Source organism: Musca vetustissima, unplaced genomic scaffold, assembly GCF_032173495.1.
Source record: "Musca vetustissima isolate MV318-11 ecotype Yass unplaced genomic scaffold, APGP_CSIRO_Mvet_v1 utg1079, whole genome shotgun sequence".
Lineage (NCBI taxonomy): Eukaryota > Metazoa > Arthropoda > Insecta > Diptera > Muscidae > Musca > Musca vetustissima.
In genome coordinates, this window is record NW_026885679.1 from 483,708 (window position 1) to 502,080 (window position 18,373).

An 18,373-nucleotide genomic window follows, 5' to 3' on the forward strand; every position below is an offset into this window, starting at 1 on the left:
TTAAATACTGATACCTCCCCCACAGTGTTAATATTTTGGAAATTTGTTGAGTCAGCACCAAGCGAATGAAATGACCGATTTGATCCATACTTTGCACAACGTAATACTTTTATCAAGCCTATATAATGTGGACCCATCGGTCCACTCCTTCTGATACCTTCAAAATTTTGAACATTTTTAAATTTAATATCAAACGAATGGAATGTCCGATTTGATCCCTATTTTGTGAATCGAAATACTTTTACTAAAATTCGATCGTACCCGAAGATGGGACCCATCGTTTTTTGAACAATTTATAAATGGTTTTCACTCGAACGGCGGTTTTGGTCTACCTAACGGTTGCTGAGCCACATGTGGATTAACGCCCATCAGCTTACAAAACACCTCCTTGGTGAGCGGCGAATCCCCAACACCCTGGAAGTTCTCCAGAGGGCCATCAACCGTTGAGCTAGATCTATCGATCCAGAGGCACTCAGCACCAGCGTTACGGAATAACTCTGCTCAGATCGGGCTGATCCCAAACCAAAACAAAAATTAAAAGAATACTAACCTGCCACGCAACAGCTCAACAAAGCAAACAACATTCCCCACATCTCATTTCAAATCAAACGGCACATTGTCAAGCAGCACTTGCAACGCATCTGTGGATACATTGCGGCACACTGGGAAATATGCTAACATGACGACCCGCTGACACGAAAAGAGTTTCTTTTATTCCAGCACAGTCGAACTGGCTTTAAACTGTATAGGTGAACCGTGGTTCGCACTGAATGTCTGATCAAGTCCCAATCGGTCTGCAAAACAAGATCAAGCCGTCTAATCTGAAATACTTTACGGTAACCGCATATTAAATGTGGAGTTTGGCACGTATTTTAACCGAATTTGTTGTAATTTAGTACTTTGTATTCCCATTGGGTAGCAAATATCCCAACCAAAAATTATCGATATCGTTCTATTTTTTATGGTAGCCTCTATAAAACGGTACACCCATCCAATCAAATTAGTTACAATTTAGTATTTGGATTAATCATTGGTTAGGAAAAATTCCTACTAATATTATCGATATCGCTCTGCTTTTTTGGATAGCCCATTTATAACGTTATTCGCCATTATTCGGTATTTTGGGGAGTGTAGGCACGTTTTTCAATCAATATATTTTTTTGAGTTATAATTGAGTAGCAAATCTCCCTAGCGAAAATTATTGATATTGGTCTACTTTTCGACAGTCCCCATATAATATTACCCCCATTATTCCGTATTTTGTTTTTAGTTTTTAGCTAAATTGCGCCAAATTTGTACTCACTGGATGTCTAATCTTATTACCAAAAAATTGCAATCATTGGGCGCCATTTATAAGGGCCGCGAAAGATGGAGTGTAAAATCATCCATGGCGAACTTAACGACGTTTTTATCTCATCTCTATGCTTTTATGTATTCTAGAGCTACCCAGATAAAAAAACACGCGCCGTTGCCCAGTACTAGTGATACAATCGCCGTGCTTTCCAACAAAACCCGGTTTTCATCGAACCACCACTTTTTTACACAACACTGTAACGTACAACATTTTTAAGCGTTAAACTTTCCAGGAGAGATCCTTTTAGCGAAAATTAATTGAACGATTAGACTTTGCAGTCAGTTGCGGTTTGTGATTCTAACGGTAAAGTTCGTTTAAACGGTGAACTATTTCGTAACTCTGGCGGCGGTGGTGGTGACTCAAAAAATATTTTTTGAAAAATTAAATTACAAGAAAATGAATTGAATACAAGTGAATTTCTCTTTTTTTTATAAAATTTAAAACCAAATCGACACAAGATGGCCAAAATTATATCAACGATTAAGGCAACGCTGACGCGTATAATTTTCAGTGCCCACAGTATTATTGCCATTTGGCAGGTCGTGAAGAACAAAGATGATATGATGTACTGGAGTCTTAGTTGTCCACTGCTGCTGCTTCTCTTCGAAGGAATCTTTACAATATTTATAAAGAAAACACAAGAATGGAGATGGTAAATCATATTTTAAATTATTTTCAAAATGTTTAATATATTTATTGTTATTTTCGAATTTTAGTTCATTAGATTTTTCTTTACAATGGATTTTTTCTCAAAGTAAACAACTGGTTGACGTCATTTTCCACTAACAGTCGTTTTTATTTCATTCATGGATTTTCCTTTGATTTTCAATTAAAACCTTAAATCGCATAACTTTTCAATGTCCTACTCCCACTCTTTTTGGGATTTCGACAACGGTACACACCTTTGTTTTTCTTGTTGTTTTCGACGACGACGTCGTCCCGTTTTAATGGAACAAATGCGCCCTCTCTCGCTGTCGATACTGATGATGTCCGTTCTTTCCACTAAATCGCTTTTCCCATTTCCCGGGTCACAAAATATTTAGTGTTTTGGCGATTAGTGTCCATTGTCCGTTCGTTCCATCGTTTATTTGTTTGTATTGCCATGATTTTTGATGTGTTGGTGTGATTTCTTCATTGTTTGTAAATAAACTCAGCCTTATGTAGTCTGATGTTTGCAGAATTTTCATTGAGCCAGACAGGTAATAAGTTGTGTTTATGTTCTTCATTCAAGGATCACGCCAATACATGTAAGATGTAGTAAAACTATTGTAAAATTGGGTCATTGGTTGCGGACAAGTGTTTTATACTAATTAATTTGAAATTTTTTTACTAATTAATTATTCATCTGACATCTGGAGACGAGAATTTTTATTGCAGTAAAGAGCGATAAATTTGAAGCATCATACGATTGTTTAAAAAAGCTTGGATCATAAAAAAATGCTGGCTGCTGTTTGCAAGTATATCAATATATAATGAAAAAAAGCTATATACTTGAAAGCCACGTTATAGGCTGTTTTTGATATATCTATCAGGAAACACCCGATTTCAGTACTAATTAAACCCCATAGATATACTTTCTAACAAAACTGAATTTATTAGTCGTTTTTTGTTAAACTTCCTTGGAAAATGAATGTTATATGCTCAGTCTTATAGCTAATGAGAGATTACCGGACACATCAGTCACTAAAATCTTGAACCAATTGGGAACTCCAAAATGTTAAAGCTTATGACGATAGTAAAAACACTTAGCAGTGGTTCGAATTATTAACGAAGGGATTTCCTTAAATCCTTTATCATATTTTCAAATAACTGTTATTTGAATTATTCATAAATGTGACACTATTTAAAGTAATCCTCTAAGATATAATGCATTTATGCCCGCTTTTTTCCAATCCTCGAAAAAATTTCGATAGACCTTCTTCGGTATAGCCAACGCTATTGCAGTCGAAGAAAACAGTGAATAAAAAACCAACTCATTTTACAGAAATGGCGTAGCCATACACCCACAATTCGCTTACAGTTACAACCGATGTCCATGCGATGTTGTTTCTGCTCAAATTCTTCATAGGCCAAGTTTTTGAGTTATGGCGAAATGGAATTTTTTTCTGTTACTTGTTTGTATGGGTCCAGAATAGTGTTGGGCCAGAATATTCTGTATATGACCGTGAGGTATTCGTTTATGAATAACCGTGATAGTGTTAGACACAAGCCAGATTTCATCGCTTCAAGTAGAATTTTAAGCTTGGTTCCAGGGCCTCTAATTTAGAAGTTGTTGTATTGTATGAATGTTGGATATCTTGTGTGAGAGAAGACATATATCCTCCGCATAATTAAAATCTACGAGTTTTGTGAGAGAATTGTGGGGTTATTATACTCATAAAAACACTGTCCTTTAGTGAGAAACTTCTCACAATAAGGACCTCTACGAATTATATGGGTACCCAGTCACACAGGAGTAACAAGCAACGAGATAGCAAAGTGTCACTGCACTACCCACAATAGATTTGAGTACTGCCGAAACACGCAAAAAAATGAGGCGTGGGCGAACGAGAACCACAAAACTCTTTGGGATAATGAGGGGACAGGAAAGATCACAAATTTTTTTTAGGGTGACCCAAATCAAGACAAAACTAAGTAAATCCTAACGCTGAACAAAAAAGAAATAAGCAAACTGACGGGAATTCTTACGCACACCTCTGCCCGAAGGCATATCTACTCAAGATTGGATGCGAGAATAGCAGCAGGTGCAGAGCGTGTGGGGAAGAAAGTGAAACGCTGGAACATTTCCTGTGCCACTGTCCACCTCATGTCTTCGAAAACAATTCCTGGGATAGGACACTATTCACGGACTAACCAATCTGAGGGGGTGTGAATGGAGAGAACTGAATAAATTCTCAAAAAACACAGCATTCCTAGAATCATAGGGGATCAAACCCAAGATGCTTAACCAAAATTTCCCTAATACTAACTTTTTCATTTATAGAGCGCACAACAGACCGCAACTGGAGTAAATGTATGGTCTTCATTTTGTTGGTGGTGTATTATCCGCTCCTCTTTTCAACCCAACCTAAGTGAGAAACTTCAAAATAGTTTGTGGATTTAGTGCAAACATTTTTCCATTTTTTTTTTGATACAACCAACACTTTGACTGTTCAAAAAAATTATATTTTGTAATTAGTTTCTTAATTAATCATATACACAGATATGGGAAATTACAAAAATTTTTGAAATTCCTTGAAACTGGGGTTTGCAAATTTATAACTCGCGAAATATGAACATATTGCATATAATTTAAATTCATTTCTATAAAATGAAGTGTTCTTGTCAAAATCTTCAAATATTGGTAATAAATAATAAGTTGGGTGGAAGCTGTGATTGCTGTAATATAAAAAAATAGGTGAAAATGTGTTGAAGCCAACGAGTTTTTTTGTGTTCCTTCCTGATTTGTGGCTAAACTACACAACGCACGCACATGTGATCAGTGACTAAGTTGCAGAATACCCCATAGACAATATGCTTTTAATGTATTACTTTTCGATATAATCAATGCATCCACCAAAAAAAAGATGCTGACATTTTGAAGCCGGATTTTCAGTGTTTTTTGAATTTTTGTTATAATCAGGACGCGCATCCAGATAATGGGCTGAAGTGATTACAGGATTGTAGAACTCGTGATTTTGCTTCGTTTAATGTATATCTCATGAATGTGCCCATCGTAGCTTCTTTGCAATTAGATTCCAAGACGAAAATTTGGTGCGTAAATTTTTATAAAAAACCTTGTTTGAGTCTTAATTTAAGAAAGTCCACTCAAATGCCGTTGAACCCCGCGTGATTTTAGTTTTTTTACGTGCCGAATCTAATGTTCGATTCCGTCCAATAAAACGGCGGATATAGGTACCTTGAATGTGAGAAAAATTGCAAAAACTCATTTTGACTAATTCGCTTATAGAATCGCGTTTTTCTGCGAATTGTTTTTACCTATATTCATGCTTGCATTATAATTTTCGCGAATCTGTGTGAAAATAGGTCATATATACATCGATACGCGAATAAAATGCGCATTTTATCCAAAATTGATTGTGGCGGCACATCCGCGGTTGTTAACCAATTCTTTTAAAATAGGTGTATCTTTGTGTATTTTCATTGGAGATTACTGAAATCGGATGCGCATAAAAATTATATGCACGTTGCGATATTTACAGTCATTTTTATGGTTTTTGCATAGTAAAGTGCATCGAGCGGCACACATTGGCCGTGAAATGAAACATCGAAAAATTCATAATTATTGGAAGAGATTGATTCGGTTTATACGAAAACCGCATGCGCAACAACTGATTTCCACGAATACGCGAATTGCATGCTTTTTAATATTGATCATTTTTATGTATTGTAATTGTTTTTTTGTATTGTAATTTAAAAATTTTTAACGTCGAAACTCTTATTTGATGAATCTACCGATATTTAAAAATCACCCAAAAGAATTTGCCAAAGAATATATATATTTTAGAAGATTAAGGCAAACCCGTATTACCTTGTCCATATTAAAAAATCGAAAATTCAAATAAACGTTTTGTCTTAATTAAAAAATTAATTTATTTTATTATACCCTACACAACTATGTTGTCAGGGTATTATAGCTTTGTGCAGCCCCAAAAGTTTGTAACGCCCCGAAATATTGGTCTTAGACCCACCTTTAAGTATACCCATCGTCATATCTCGACTAGCTGAGTCGATCTAGACATGTGTGTCCGTCCGTCCGTCTGTCCATTATATTTTGTAAACACGATACAGGCCACAGTTATGGACCAATTTTCACGAAATTATGCATGTAGGATGGGTTCGGCCTAGTGAATCCCCTATTCTTTTTGGTAAAGATCGGATAATATTGAGGGGATGAAATGGACCAAATACTTAATTTTTGTCAGATTTTCTGGTCGCTCCAGAGGCCGCAATTATGGCCCAAACATTTCGAATTTTTACGTGGAGAAGGGGATTGAGCCAAAGAATAAGCATACCTATTTTGATAAAGATCGGCCAATATTTAGCGGGTCAAATTGACCCTGACTTTTGTGTGAGAAATGACAAAATTTGTATTCTATGGCGTATATAATTTTCGGTGATGATCAGATAACAATTTGGGATGAAGTACACCGAAAACGTTTTTTGTTTGTTTTTTTTTTCGAGTCGATCTATATAAACCGAACATCACAACACAACCCACGGTCAAGGGAATCTGGACAAGTAATTAGAAGGACTGTACTGAATATTAGTAATTTTCGGAAAATATGTCAGTGTAAGGAAGAGGTGCTGTTGAACTCTAATCGGACAAGAGGGTACAAATATGAAGAAATTTTGCCCAGGCTTTGAATAAAAATCCGCGGTTAATTTGTTTTCGATTTACAGTGGGCATATCAAACTACTTTATTAAAAAAAATTCAAAACACGGGTCACCGAGTTCGATCGCGGTGACCCAGGAATTTTTGAATTCCATTAGAATTCTCAAAATTTCTACATACATTTTTTAAGTAATCTCTGACAACGTATAGGTATGGTATAACAATATAAGGTAACAGCAAGTACAATAAGCACAGGGAAATTTGTTGTTGTCAGTAATAGTAGTGTCAACGTCATTTAATCAAAAAATTTAAACCAGGCATGCTTGCCCATATAGGCTACCGTTACTGAGGGTCGATTGGTAAACACATTTTCTCCTTCTTTCTCATGCTTTACCGTCCACGAACGGAAAAACGGAATACCACAAAAACGCGATGATGAGGACTCAGGACTTTATATCGAGAATTAAAGACATTTCAAAACGTATAGAACATATTATGACAAAGAAGCTTCTATTGTATTTTTTTTTTTTTTGATTTTGGGATTAATGATCCAACAATGAAAATTTGTAATTCCACTAGATTTCTCCACATTTCGACAAACATAGGTGGATTGCAACAAAATCCCAGATAATATCATAAAAAATTGGTGGAGAATATGACAAACAACATTAAAAGAGTAAAGAAGAGCATAGATTGTGGATAAAATATTAAAAATCGATTAATTAAGAGTTTCGACATTAAAAATGACCAAATATACTGCAGTTACAGTATATAAAATGATCAACATTTAAAAGCAAGCAGTTCGCGTATTCATTGAAATCAGTAGATGCGCATGCGGTTTTGTATAAACCGAATCAATCTCTTCCAATAATTATGAATTTTTTAAGGTTTCATTTAGCGGCAAAAGTGTGCCGCTCGATGAACTTTACTATGCAAAAACCCCAAAAAATGGCTAAAAATTGCCCATCGTGCATATGATTTTTATGCGCATTAGATTTCAGTAATATCCTATGAAAATACACAATACGGGAATTAATCAAAATTAGTTTTTGCAGTTCTTCAAGGTACCTATATCCGCCGTATTTTTGAGGCGGAATTGAACATGGCTGAACTCATTAGAGACATATAAAAAACGTAGCAAAATCACGAGTTCTACAATCCTAGAATAAGTTTAGTCCATTATCTGGTTGCGCTTCCTGATTATAAGAGAAATTAAAAAAATACCCAAAATTCGACTTCACAATGTCAGCATCCGTTTTGGGTGCATGCAGTGATTATATCAAAAAATTATACATTAGAACCATATTGTCCATGGGGTATTCTTCAACTTAGTCACTGATCACATGTGCGTGCGTTGTGTAGTTTCGCCACAAATCAGGAAAGAAGACAAAAAAAAAACTTGTTGGTTTCAACACATTCTCACCCAAATATTGGTTTTAGACCCCATGAAGGGAATAATCGATTTCATTCAAACTTTGCACAAAGATGGGAACATTTTATGGACCTATAATGTGTGAATATCAAAGAAAATGTGGTAAGAAAAGTTTCAAAATAATTGAATAATTACTTGCCTCCTTAAATTGGTACCTCGATAATTATAAAATTTTAATTAAAGATTTTAAAGAAATCATATAATTACGGTAGTATTGGCTGGTTATATGGGATACCATTTGTATTTTGTTTCTGCAGAGCGGAATGTTCGATTTGGGCCAAATATGCACCATTTTGCTGTATGATTTGTTGCCATTTTAAAGGTAACTTCATAATGCCTCTCTCATAGAAGTCCTGCTCTCTATTTGCAAAAGAATTTAATAGTCGATTTTCACAATCCTCACTAGATATCAATTTTTTAACATTAAATAAATTTTTGCTATGCAAGAAAAAGATGATAATCGCTTGGTGCCAAGTCCGGACTGTATGGCGGATGCATTAAAACTTCCCAACCAGGCTCCCGAAGTTTCTGGCGAGTCACTGTAGATGTGTGTGGCCTAGCGTTGTCCTCGTGGAAAACTACACCTCTCCTGTTGGCAACTTATGGCCGCTTCTGGTCAATTGTAAATGGTTTAAAAAAGTTTTATTGTCGGTTTTTAGCTCCTGGGCGATGTTACGACTGCTAACATTCCGGTCAACTTCAATGATTTCTCCGATTTTATCGACATTTTCGACGACCGGCCTGTGCGAGGTGCATCTCTAACATCCTGAACGGAATCTGCGAAACCAAAATTGCACATAATTTGCTGTTACAGTATCGGAACCATAAACACCATTCACTATTTTAGCCGCTTGGCTTGCATTTTCGCCTTTGTCAATGATCGTACATTATAACCCTATGCTCTTTATTGCAGGTTTTGCCCATCCGTTTTCCTTTATTTGGGAAGTATTGTTCCAGCTATTTGGCTGCTGGAGTTCCACAAAGTGGAACGACGTTTGTCGGGCAAAAGTATTGAAGGCAACTCAACGACAAATGTTATTATAACCGAAGCTCTGGGTGTGCCGAAAGTCAACGAAGACACATGGATAACATTAATCGAACAATTTTTAATGTTGATTTTAATTGTGGGTCGATGGATGTTGCCCAAGGGGGATCTAACCAGAGATCAATTAAGTCAATTGTTATTGGTTTATATAGGTGGGTAACATAAAAAATACCTCTACACGATTAGGTATTGATACATACAATATATGTAATTTACAGGTACTGCTGCCGATATTATTGAATTTTTTGATTCCTACAAAGATGATTCCATAGCGAAAATACCGCTGTTGGTTTACTTGACTTTGGGTATATGGTCATGGAGTCTATTGCAATTTACAATAGTTTTATCAGCCACCAGAGCTCGCAGGCCTCGTGGTGGAGGTTCTAATAAAAAGGATGAGTAAGTGTAGCGATTTATGTCCGCAGAGGATAGCAAATAATTAAATAATTGTGTGTGTGTGCTTTTTTATTTAAGACCGCCAACAGATTGTTGTAATAATTGCTGTTGTGGCATCGATGTCTGGGGCATTGTATTGAACGTTATACTCCAGGATGCCCCCTTTCTAACGTTTCGTTTGCTCATTATTTTCCAATATGACATTATTAGCTATATGAATGTATTCTTTACATGTAAGTATGATATGTTAATGGGATATTTCTTGATTCGAATGTAGAAAATAAATTGCCAACTATAACGTTGTAGGCAAGAACTCGTTGGTCATTGTCCTACAATTATATCGTCTGTATGTTGTTAATGCGGAATTTTGGAAGAATCGCCGTGAAATGAAAGCAGCTGCTAGACAGCGCCAATACAAGTCGAAGAGACGCAATGATGACGATCCCAACGGCATTTATATGATTTCTTCGGAACGTGGCAGTGAAATGAAGCGGAAAATCAAGAGGTCTGTATGTTAATTGATTTTTTTTTGTATTTCTATTGGCCAGAATCATATATTGACAAATATACCTACTACATAATTAATAAGAAAGTTTATCATAAATTTCAAGGGCTTCCAGATGTGTATAAAGAAGGTACTTTCAGTGGGGAACACTTTGAAAAATATATACACATAGAATCACTTTCCCAAGAATCGATGTAATTAAGCATGTCTATCAGTTCACGTATTTCGATAAATATGTTACAGATCCCAGTTATTACCCAATTGAGATGAATCTTTGACAAAGCCCAATTTTTGGCCTAAGGAGAGGCCTAGAATGTCTAGAATGGCTTTTAATCGATTCAGATTTAGATATAGAAACCAAATATAATTTCGTCAGATTTTTCGTAAATGGCGCCGGACAGATTGACAGGACTATATATTCGCAAATTTCGTGATAATGTATATATGTTCGATTTTGGTATTATTATACTCCATGTCTCGATTCGATTAGTCTGTCCGTCCGTGGATTATTGTAAACGTAGTACAGATCACATTTATTTGGACACAAGTTCAAACCGGTGTAAGAAAGGCCGAGTAGATGTCAATTACGTTACTCGTCCTGGTCGCCGGAGCAACAACGGAGCGTCAACATCCGATGAAAATATTGATTCACGTTGAATCACAGACAGATTGTTGAACATCACCAACGATCCATATTACCTCAAAAATGTTATGACGAATCATGGTTGTATGGATATGACTTTGAAACCAAAACCCAATCGCCTAAATGGAAACGTTCAGAAGATACAAGACCGGAAATCGATCGAAACATGTTCAGTCAAATGTGAAATTTTTGCTCACTTTTTTCTTCGATTACAGTGTCGTTAGGATCTTTAGGTTATTTTTTTGTCTCAAACATTCCAAGAGTTGCGTTACAAGCTTCAGGGTAGTACCAGTGTCAGTTTGGTCTGGCGAGAGGAGGCCTTGTTTCTAAATTGCTTAATTAGACTACAGTAGCATCTGAATTTTAAAGAGATCACGGTATTGGAGAGTTCCGAGAGGTTTCGACTTTGCTGACCTTGTGCCAGTTGTAATTATGCTGCATAGCCGTATAATGTTGCAGGAATGCCGAACGCAGAAATGGCTTTAAGCACCTTTGAACGGATGCGGCTTTATAGTGGAAGGACGAACGTCAATGGTCTATGACATCATATCAATTTGGCCTCAGACTTGTTGAGCAAACACATTATCACCTGGACATCGCTCAGCAGCTGTTGGAATTCGTCAAGGACTTACCTGGCTTGTGACAGAACGTTTGTTCCATAAGCCGAGCTTAAAAAAGATTTCAAGGCGTGTTATCCAATTTGAAAGACCATTTTCCGATATGTTGTCTTCCACTTGATCTTTCCATCGGATTCGTGGCCTTTCCCTTCTGTGTGAACCTTTAGCTGGCTCGCTTTTATATGCCTTTTGAGTTAGGGCATCCTCATTCATTCTCACAACATGACCTAGCCAACGATGTCTGAGAATATATGGTACAGCTCATGGTTCATTCGACGGCGATACTCACCGTCGACGAAGATCGATCCATAGATCTACCCCATGCTTCAGATTCATACAACAGAACGGGTAGTATCAGCGTCTTGCAGAGTGTGAGTTTGATCTGGAGAGAGGTGGCCTTTTCCTTGAGTTCCTTACTCAGACCATAGTAGCATCTGTTGGCCAACACTATCCTTCTCCGGATTTATTAGTTTTGCCTTTGGCGGTACCAAGTTATATAAAATCATTCACTACCTCGAAGCTTTTGTTTTCAAGTTCCACAGTTGGTCCGAGTAAGCTTGGTCTTCTCGCCGTTTACTGCTAGTCCCACTTTGGCAGATTCCTTCTCAATTCGTTCAAAGATGGCTGTTACCGCTCGCAATGTTCGACCCATTATATCGATATAGCTGCCTTTTACAGGAGGATGTTAAACAGGTCACACGGCAAACTGTCACCTTGTCAATACCGAACGAGAGTTCAGTATTGAAGGGCTCCAAAAGGTCGTTTCCGACTTTAACTGTTGACCTTGTGCCAGTTAAAGTTATCCTGCATAGCCGTGGGTCTTTTCCAGGAGTTAGGGGAAGTTTGGAAATCTGCTCTATGGTGAATTTGCTATGTCTGAAGCCGCATTGGTACGGTCCAATAATGTCATTGGGTTCAGCACGCTGGATAGCACTTTATATAATATAGGAAGGAGACTAATTCTTCTATAGTTGGAACCTATCGGCTTGCCTCCTTTTTGGTGCACGGGAAACAGGATGCTGAGGTTCATTGGGCATGAATTCCTCTAGCAGAATTATACTAATCAGTTGGTTCCATGCTCCTGATCAGCATCTGACCACCGGTCTTGAATAGTTCGGCTGGTAACACATCGGATGCTTTATTATTTTTCAGTCTATTGATTCTGGCCTCATCTTGGCTAGGTGGTATGTACTCTATACCGTAATATCTAATTGGTTCGGGGTATCTTCTTTACCCCCACTATTTAATACCAAGAGCTTTGCGAAATACTCCATCCAGATCTTCAACACGCTATCTGTCAAGAGGTTTTCTTCTTCATATCTTCAGGAGAATGGGCCTACAGTTTAGTGTTTTACTTGTTCCTAAAATTTACGGCGTTTTTCACCACAGTGCCATTACGAAACTCCTGATCTTGATGGTGGTCTGTGGTACCCAAGTGTTAATTTTGCTGAAGTTTGTGGGAAGTGGGCTATTCTTTTCCATTGTGCTTTTATATTATCGGGACAAGAAGAACTTTAGTCAAGTAGGTGTGTATGTTGAGCGGACTAGACTTCTGTTAGGTGTTGTGTTTGTAGCTTTTAGATGTCGAGTTTCTGTGTTGTTTTAGATCGGACCTTTGTTGCTACATTACGACGCGTATGAACATTGGAGCTGGACCTTGATTTTGTTTTATCTCCCGTATAATATATTTTGAATCTATTTCATTTCAGAGCCAAAGAATATTCCGACGACGAGGTTGTCTATAAGAAGAAAGCCAAAAAAGAAAAGTAAGCTTGAAATTATTTGCTTAAATTGAAGAAGTTATGTATTAAATCTCTTATTTACAGAAGCAAAAAACGTAAGCGTAAAGATACCGGCTATTCGACAGCCAGTTCACAAAATCTTTATTCCACCAAAGGTGATCCTGAGAAGGGAACTCGACATAAAGACAAAAAGGGTAAGAAGAGCAAACGGGAACGCAGTAAATCTCCGTGCAGTAGTGATGTTGTGGAGGCACGCAAGTCCAAGCATAGTAAAAAATCCGAAAAAGCAGAAAAGAAGTATGAATTTCATATAAACATTTTCATATAAACATTAATCCATTTTATTGTATTTTATTTTAAGGAAATCGAAACGAGTGGATGCCGTTATTGAGGAATCGCACAGTTCCAGCAGCTCCAGTGATTCCAGCAACTCCACATTGCCTAGCTACGAAGTTATCAATGAAAAGAAGTCCAAATCGAAAAGACGCAGACGTGACTCCACTTCCTCCTCCAGCAGTGATTCTTCGGATACGTCTTCGTCGGAATCTTCGTAAAACTCTAAATTGGCCTAAATCAATTGGTTGCAATTGGTTAACTACTTTGTTTTTTGGTAACTATTCCTTTTGACATCATCGAAGGGAATAGAAAACGTTATCCTCTTGGATGGCCGTTAATAAAAATCATTTGGATTTGAACGGTTTTTAACGTGATTTTGTATCGAATAAGAAAAAGAAGAAAATCGAAAAAATTTGTCAAATCGCCAAGAAGGCGTACATTTTTGGTAATGAATAAATTTTGGTATAATTGTTATATTTTATAGCATATTCACATTTGCATATATAACATGTAAACGATGGTAACTATAAGGTAAATTTTTGTAACAATCGACTAAAAAAATATAGGAATAGCATTTACATGATAATTTTGTGAAATTTAGAAAAATAAAATAAAGAAACTAACGGTTTGAAACGTCTTTTTAATTATATTCTTAGAGGAAATATTGATAATAGGTGTTATAGCCTCGACAGGATAGCTTTTTGGCAGAGCTATGAACAATAATGAGATATTTTTTGAAGATAAATGTTAGATGTATTTTTTACTGAACGACCCCTCTAACATCCTATTTGGAAATAATTGAGCTAATGGTGCTGGTACCAGTTGAGATTCTTACACTAGATCTACGACGTGAAATAATCGATCAAAACGATTTAGTAATTCTACATACAGATAACTCAAATCATATGTAATACCGGTACTCTTGCAGGACATCTTAAGGTCTCTGCCCATATAATAGCCAAGAGGTGTTTGTACAGACTTAACAATTGATTGGCCCCATCGAGCAAACTCATCAAATATTTCGTTTTGTATCGAACGGGTGTATATACAGCAGGCATGCTTACCCATATACGCTACCGTAACTGAGTGTCGATGGGTAAACACAACCGCGTTTTTAATGAATGTTTAGCTCTCGCACAACACTGCTCTACAGTCATGAACCGCTACTGAATGTTTAGCTCGCGACTTTAGTACCGCAATCGCTACCACATTCCAACAATTTGCAGGTCATACTGACCAATTTATTCAGATGCTGTTGATTTTTTCGAAAATAATAATTTTGACTTCGTTATTAGGAAACATAAAAATATCATCCTTCGATCCAAAAAGGAACACCTTTCCGATACTCTCCAGTTGTAAACATAGAGCGACCTCTGGTTAGTAAACAGACTCTTGGATTAAATCGATATTTGAAGAGTACTTTAAAAAATCATACAGTGATAAAAAAACTCCTATGGTATAGACTTGGCTTTTCCAGTAAATAATAACCTGGCTATAACCGGAAACTTATACAAAACGGCATAACTCTCACTTTTTAATGTAGAAGCAGAAATTGTGGACATTGTCGTTACAGGACTACTTTTCAGATTACAGCGGGGTTCTATAACCGGGGTTCTAGTGAATAGACATTGGCTTCTGATATCCTGTGTCTAGACTTACGATGTTGATGTCGATTTAACTGAATCGATATCGATATTGGAAGTTTGGCTCCGCGCAATTTTAATCGTTTACTGATAACTACATTCAGCTTCTCCGGTGGTAGGCACAGATGACTTCGACAAACTTAAACATAAGACCATTCTTCATTTGACATTATATTTCCAAAAAAAATTAGCATTCTCCAATTTTACCGCACAAAATTTTGTCTGCCGATATGGCAGCCAGTCAACAACTCTCTTAAAAAGATTAAAGATTAACGATTCGTAAGGAAGCTCAAACTAGAAAAATGAATATATGAAGAATACCTCATCGGCGGCCGCTTGAATCTCAAAAATTTCACCGTGTTATTCGAAAAGAAACGCCTATATTAGAAGCACTCCATTTTCAAATAGAAGATGTGAATATGGAGTCAACTTTGGCACTAGTATCGCTACTCTCCAAGTACAAATGGTAGACATTGGCATCGCAGACCAGGTTTACTCTCTCACAAGTAGTCGTTTCGGGACTTCGTAAGGTAAATACACAGAGGTAACTATTAGTTGTTGCTACAAGTAACTATTAGTGACATACGGAGGTGATGTCGATATAACTGAGACTCTTGATATACATATTTGAGGAGTGTCTATAAACTCTAATTTTAGTTTGCTGGTTACTATCTTAAACGTCTTCGGTGGTAGGCAGATATGTAGGACGAAGAATATTGCCTTATCGGTGGCAAACCTAATGAGAGGACTGTCATTCTTCGACAAAGTGTCTAAGACTCTCAAGTTACTCATTAGAAGTGCGATTTTCAGCTTTTTCATCATCATCATTGTATTGTCCAACAATCCTGAACGGTATCTCGTCCGACCGATATGTAATCCAGTCTACAACTCTCCCCAAGAAGCAAAATTATAACTAATTTCCGAATGAACATTTAACTTTATGTGTAGGGTAAACCGATCAATACATTGATTTCGAATTTGTTCGTTAAGTTTTTGAATCTCTCTCATCGACTATCTGAAATCTCCGGTTGATTACTTGAGCCATCCTGCCCAGTTGATTTCAGAGACACTTGCCAGGTGACTTTCGTCCCTCTTTGTTACAGGAACCTCCTTCGCCATTAAAAATCATATCATGATCTTTTTGCGGCCGGACTTTATACTCTTCGCCGCTTAGACCACAATTTGCATTTTTATCGAAATTACATCAACATTCGGCAAAAATGCTGTTTTTTATTTTCGAAATTGAGATGCTTCGAAAATGGTTGGATATATATAAAACGTTTTAAAGTTCCGCCTGCCCGAACAATTTATACTCATCATATACTTTGATTATACATCAAATCAGTCGCTACTTTAATGTGGGTGCACCTTGAACATACAGAAAACGACCTTGTTATGGGAACTATATAGAAACATGGACTTATACTGAAAATGTTCTGTGATAATTTGTATTAATACTTATTTCCAAAATTAAATAATAGCTTCTTCAAAATCCAAATTAATTTCCAGTTAGTATACATTAATACAAGTTTCCATAACCTTAACAATCATAAGTACGAATATTCGAAACTTCCCATATTTTAATTCCAAATTTCGGGATTCCATCTCTATCGGATCTCCGCATTCCAAATTGTTTAAAATTTAGTACCATTTAGTACACATAAGTACAAATTACCATTTCTACCTACATCATATAATCCAATAGAGATTTTATTTCCCAAATTAAAGATTTCAGACTTATGGGTTTACTTACCCTAAATCCAAATTGTACCAAATTTGGTACTTTTCGTATGCATAACAACAAATTTCCAAAACTACCTACATATGCCAATCCTACACCCCAATAGGAATCCTAACATAAAATTTCAGTATTCTAGCTCTATCAGTTCTCTCAAAATTCAAATTGTACTAAATGTAGTACTATTTAGTACACAGAAGTACGAATTCACAAAACTACCTACATGCCTCAACTCTGCACACCTACAGAAATATTAATTTGAAATTTTTACTATTCCAGCTCTAATCCAAATTGTATCAAATTTAGTACCCAAAGTACACATTTCCGAAACTACTCAAACAAGTCTTCCAGCTCTATCGGTTCACCCAAATCCAAATTGTACTAAATATAGTACCATTTAGTACTTTTCGTACACGTATCTTACACTCCTGCGGTAATGTTAATTTGAAATTTTAGGATTCCAGCTCCATCCGTTTCTCCAAATTCAAATTCTACCAAATATACAGTATTTTTCGGTTAATTGCACATCAACATTTGCACAATTTTTTATTCAATTAACCGAGGAACCAATTATCCGATACCCGCTTAATTGAACTGTTTGTTCAATTACAGAAATCACGCATAATTGGGCGAAATTAATTTCTAATGTTATTGTTAAATACAAATTAAACACTTACGCTTTCTCCCGTTTTTTTCCTTAGGAATAAACATATGCTTTCAATTAGTAGTGTTTTTCATAAATGATGTCAAATATGTATGTAAAACCAGTAAGGAAATTAATACAGTTGGACTGGACCGACTATATGATACACTTCACCATTTCAAAACAATGGGAGCTATATCTAGATCTGAACCGATTTTCACGAAACTTAAAACAAGTCATGCTAGACTTAATTCAGTACGATATGCAAAATTTCCTGCAAGTCGGAAAATATATAGGGGCTTTGGTGCACCTTTTATCTAAAATCGGACGAAATTAGATATGGGAGCTATATCTAAATCTGAACCGATTTAGCATACAATATCCTAGTCATAAATCAGTATGCTATGCCAAATTTCGTAAAAATCGTAAAATATATAGGGACTTCGGTGCACCATTTACATAAAATCGGACGAAAATATATATGGGAGATATATGTAAATTTGAACCGATTTTTCTCAATTTCAATAGGGTTCTTCTTTGGGCCGGAATAAAAATGCGACCTGTACTTTGTATACAATTTAGCATCAACAGACGGACGGACATGCATAAATCGACTCAGAAAGTGATTCTATGCTTATTCTCAAAAAGAACCATGGGTCTATAAAAATGTCAGATTATTTTTCAATACTAATGCAATTAACCGGTAAAAAATAAGAGGAAATTTATTTTTGATGGCATGAATTTTGAACCCTGTTTCTCATCCTTAGTTCGCATTAAAAATGTCAAGTTTTTAGCTCTATCCCTTTGCTATATCTATTTTACATCCCATCAGTGACCCTCATTTCAAATTTAAGAGTTCTATCTCTATCCGTTTGCTAAATACAAATGCAACATCAGCTCTGCCTTATCTGACACATTTGGACCAAGAGTGACCCTCACTTTA

General features: G+C 36.4%; 2 protein-coding genes across 2 annotated transcripts in view; one reads left to right on the forward strand and one right to left on the reverse strand.

Moving 5' to 3' along the window:
• Positions 1-18,373, reverse strand: part of LOC133332905 (homeotic protein deformed) — a 169,570-nt gene that overhangs the window by 31,900 nt on the left and 119,297 nt on the right. The gene's annotated exons all lie outside the window — the stretch shown is intronic.
• On the forward strand, positions 1,813-13,642 carry LOC133332902 (transmembrane protein 26). The gene is given in 8 exon segments (XM_061541270.1): positions 1,813-2,006; positions 9,036-9,319; positions 9,386-9,566; positions 9,642-9,796; positions 9,870-10,076; positions 13,040-13,094; positions 13,158-13,367; positions 13,432-13,642. Coding segments are annotated over 8 exon segments (1,497 nt in total).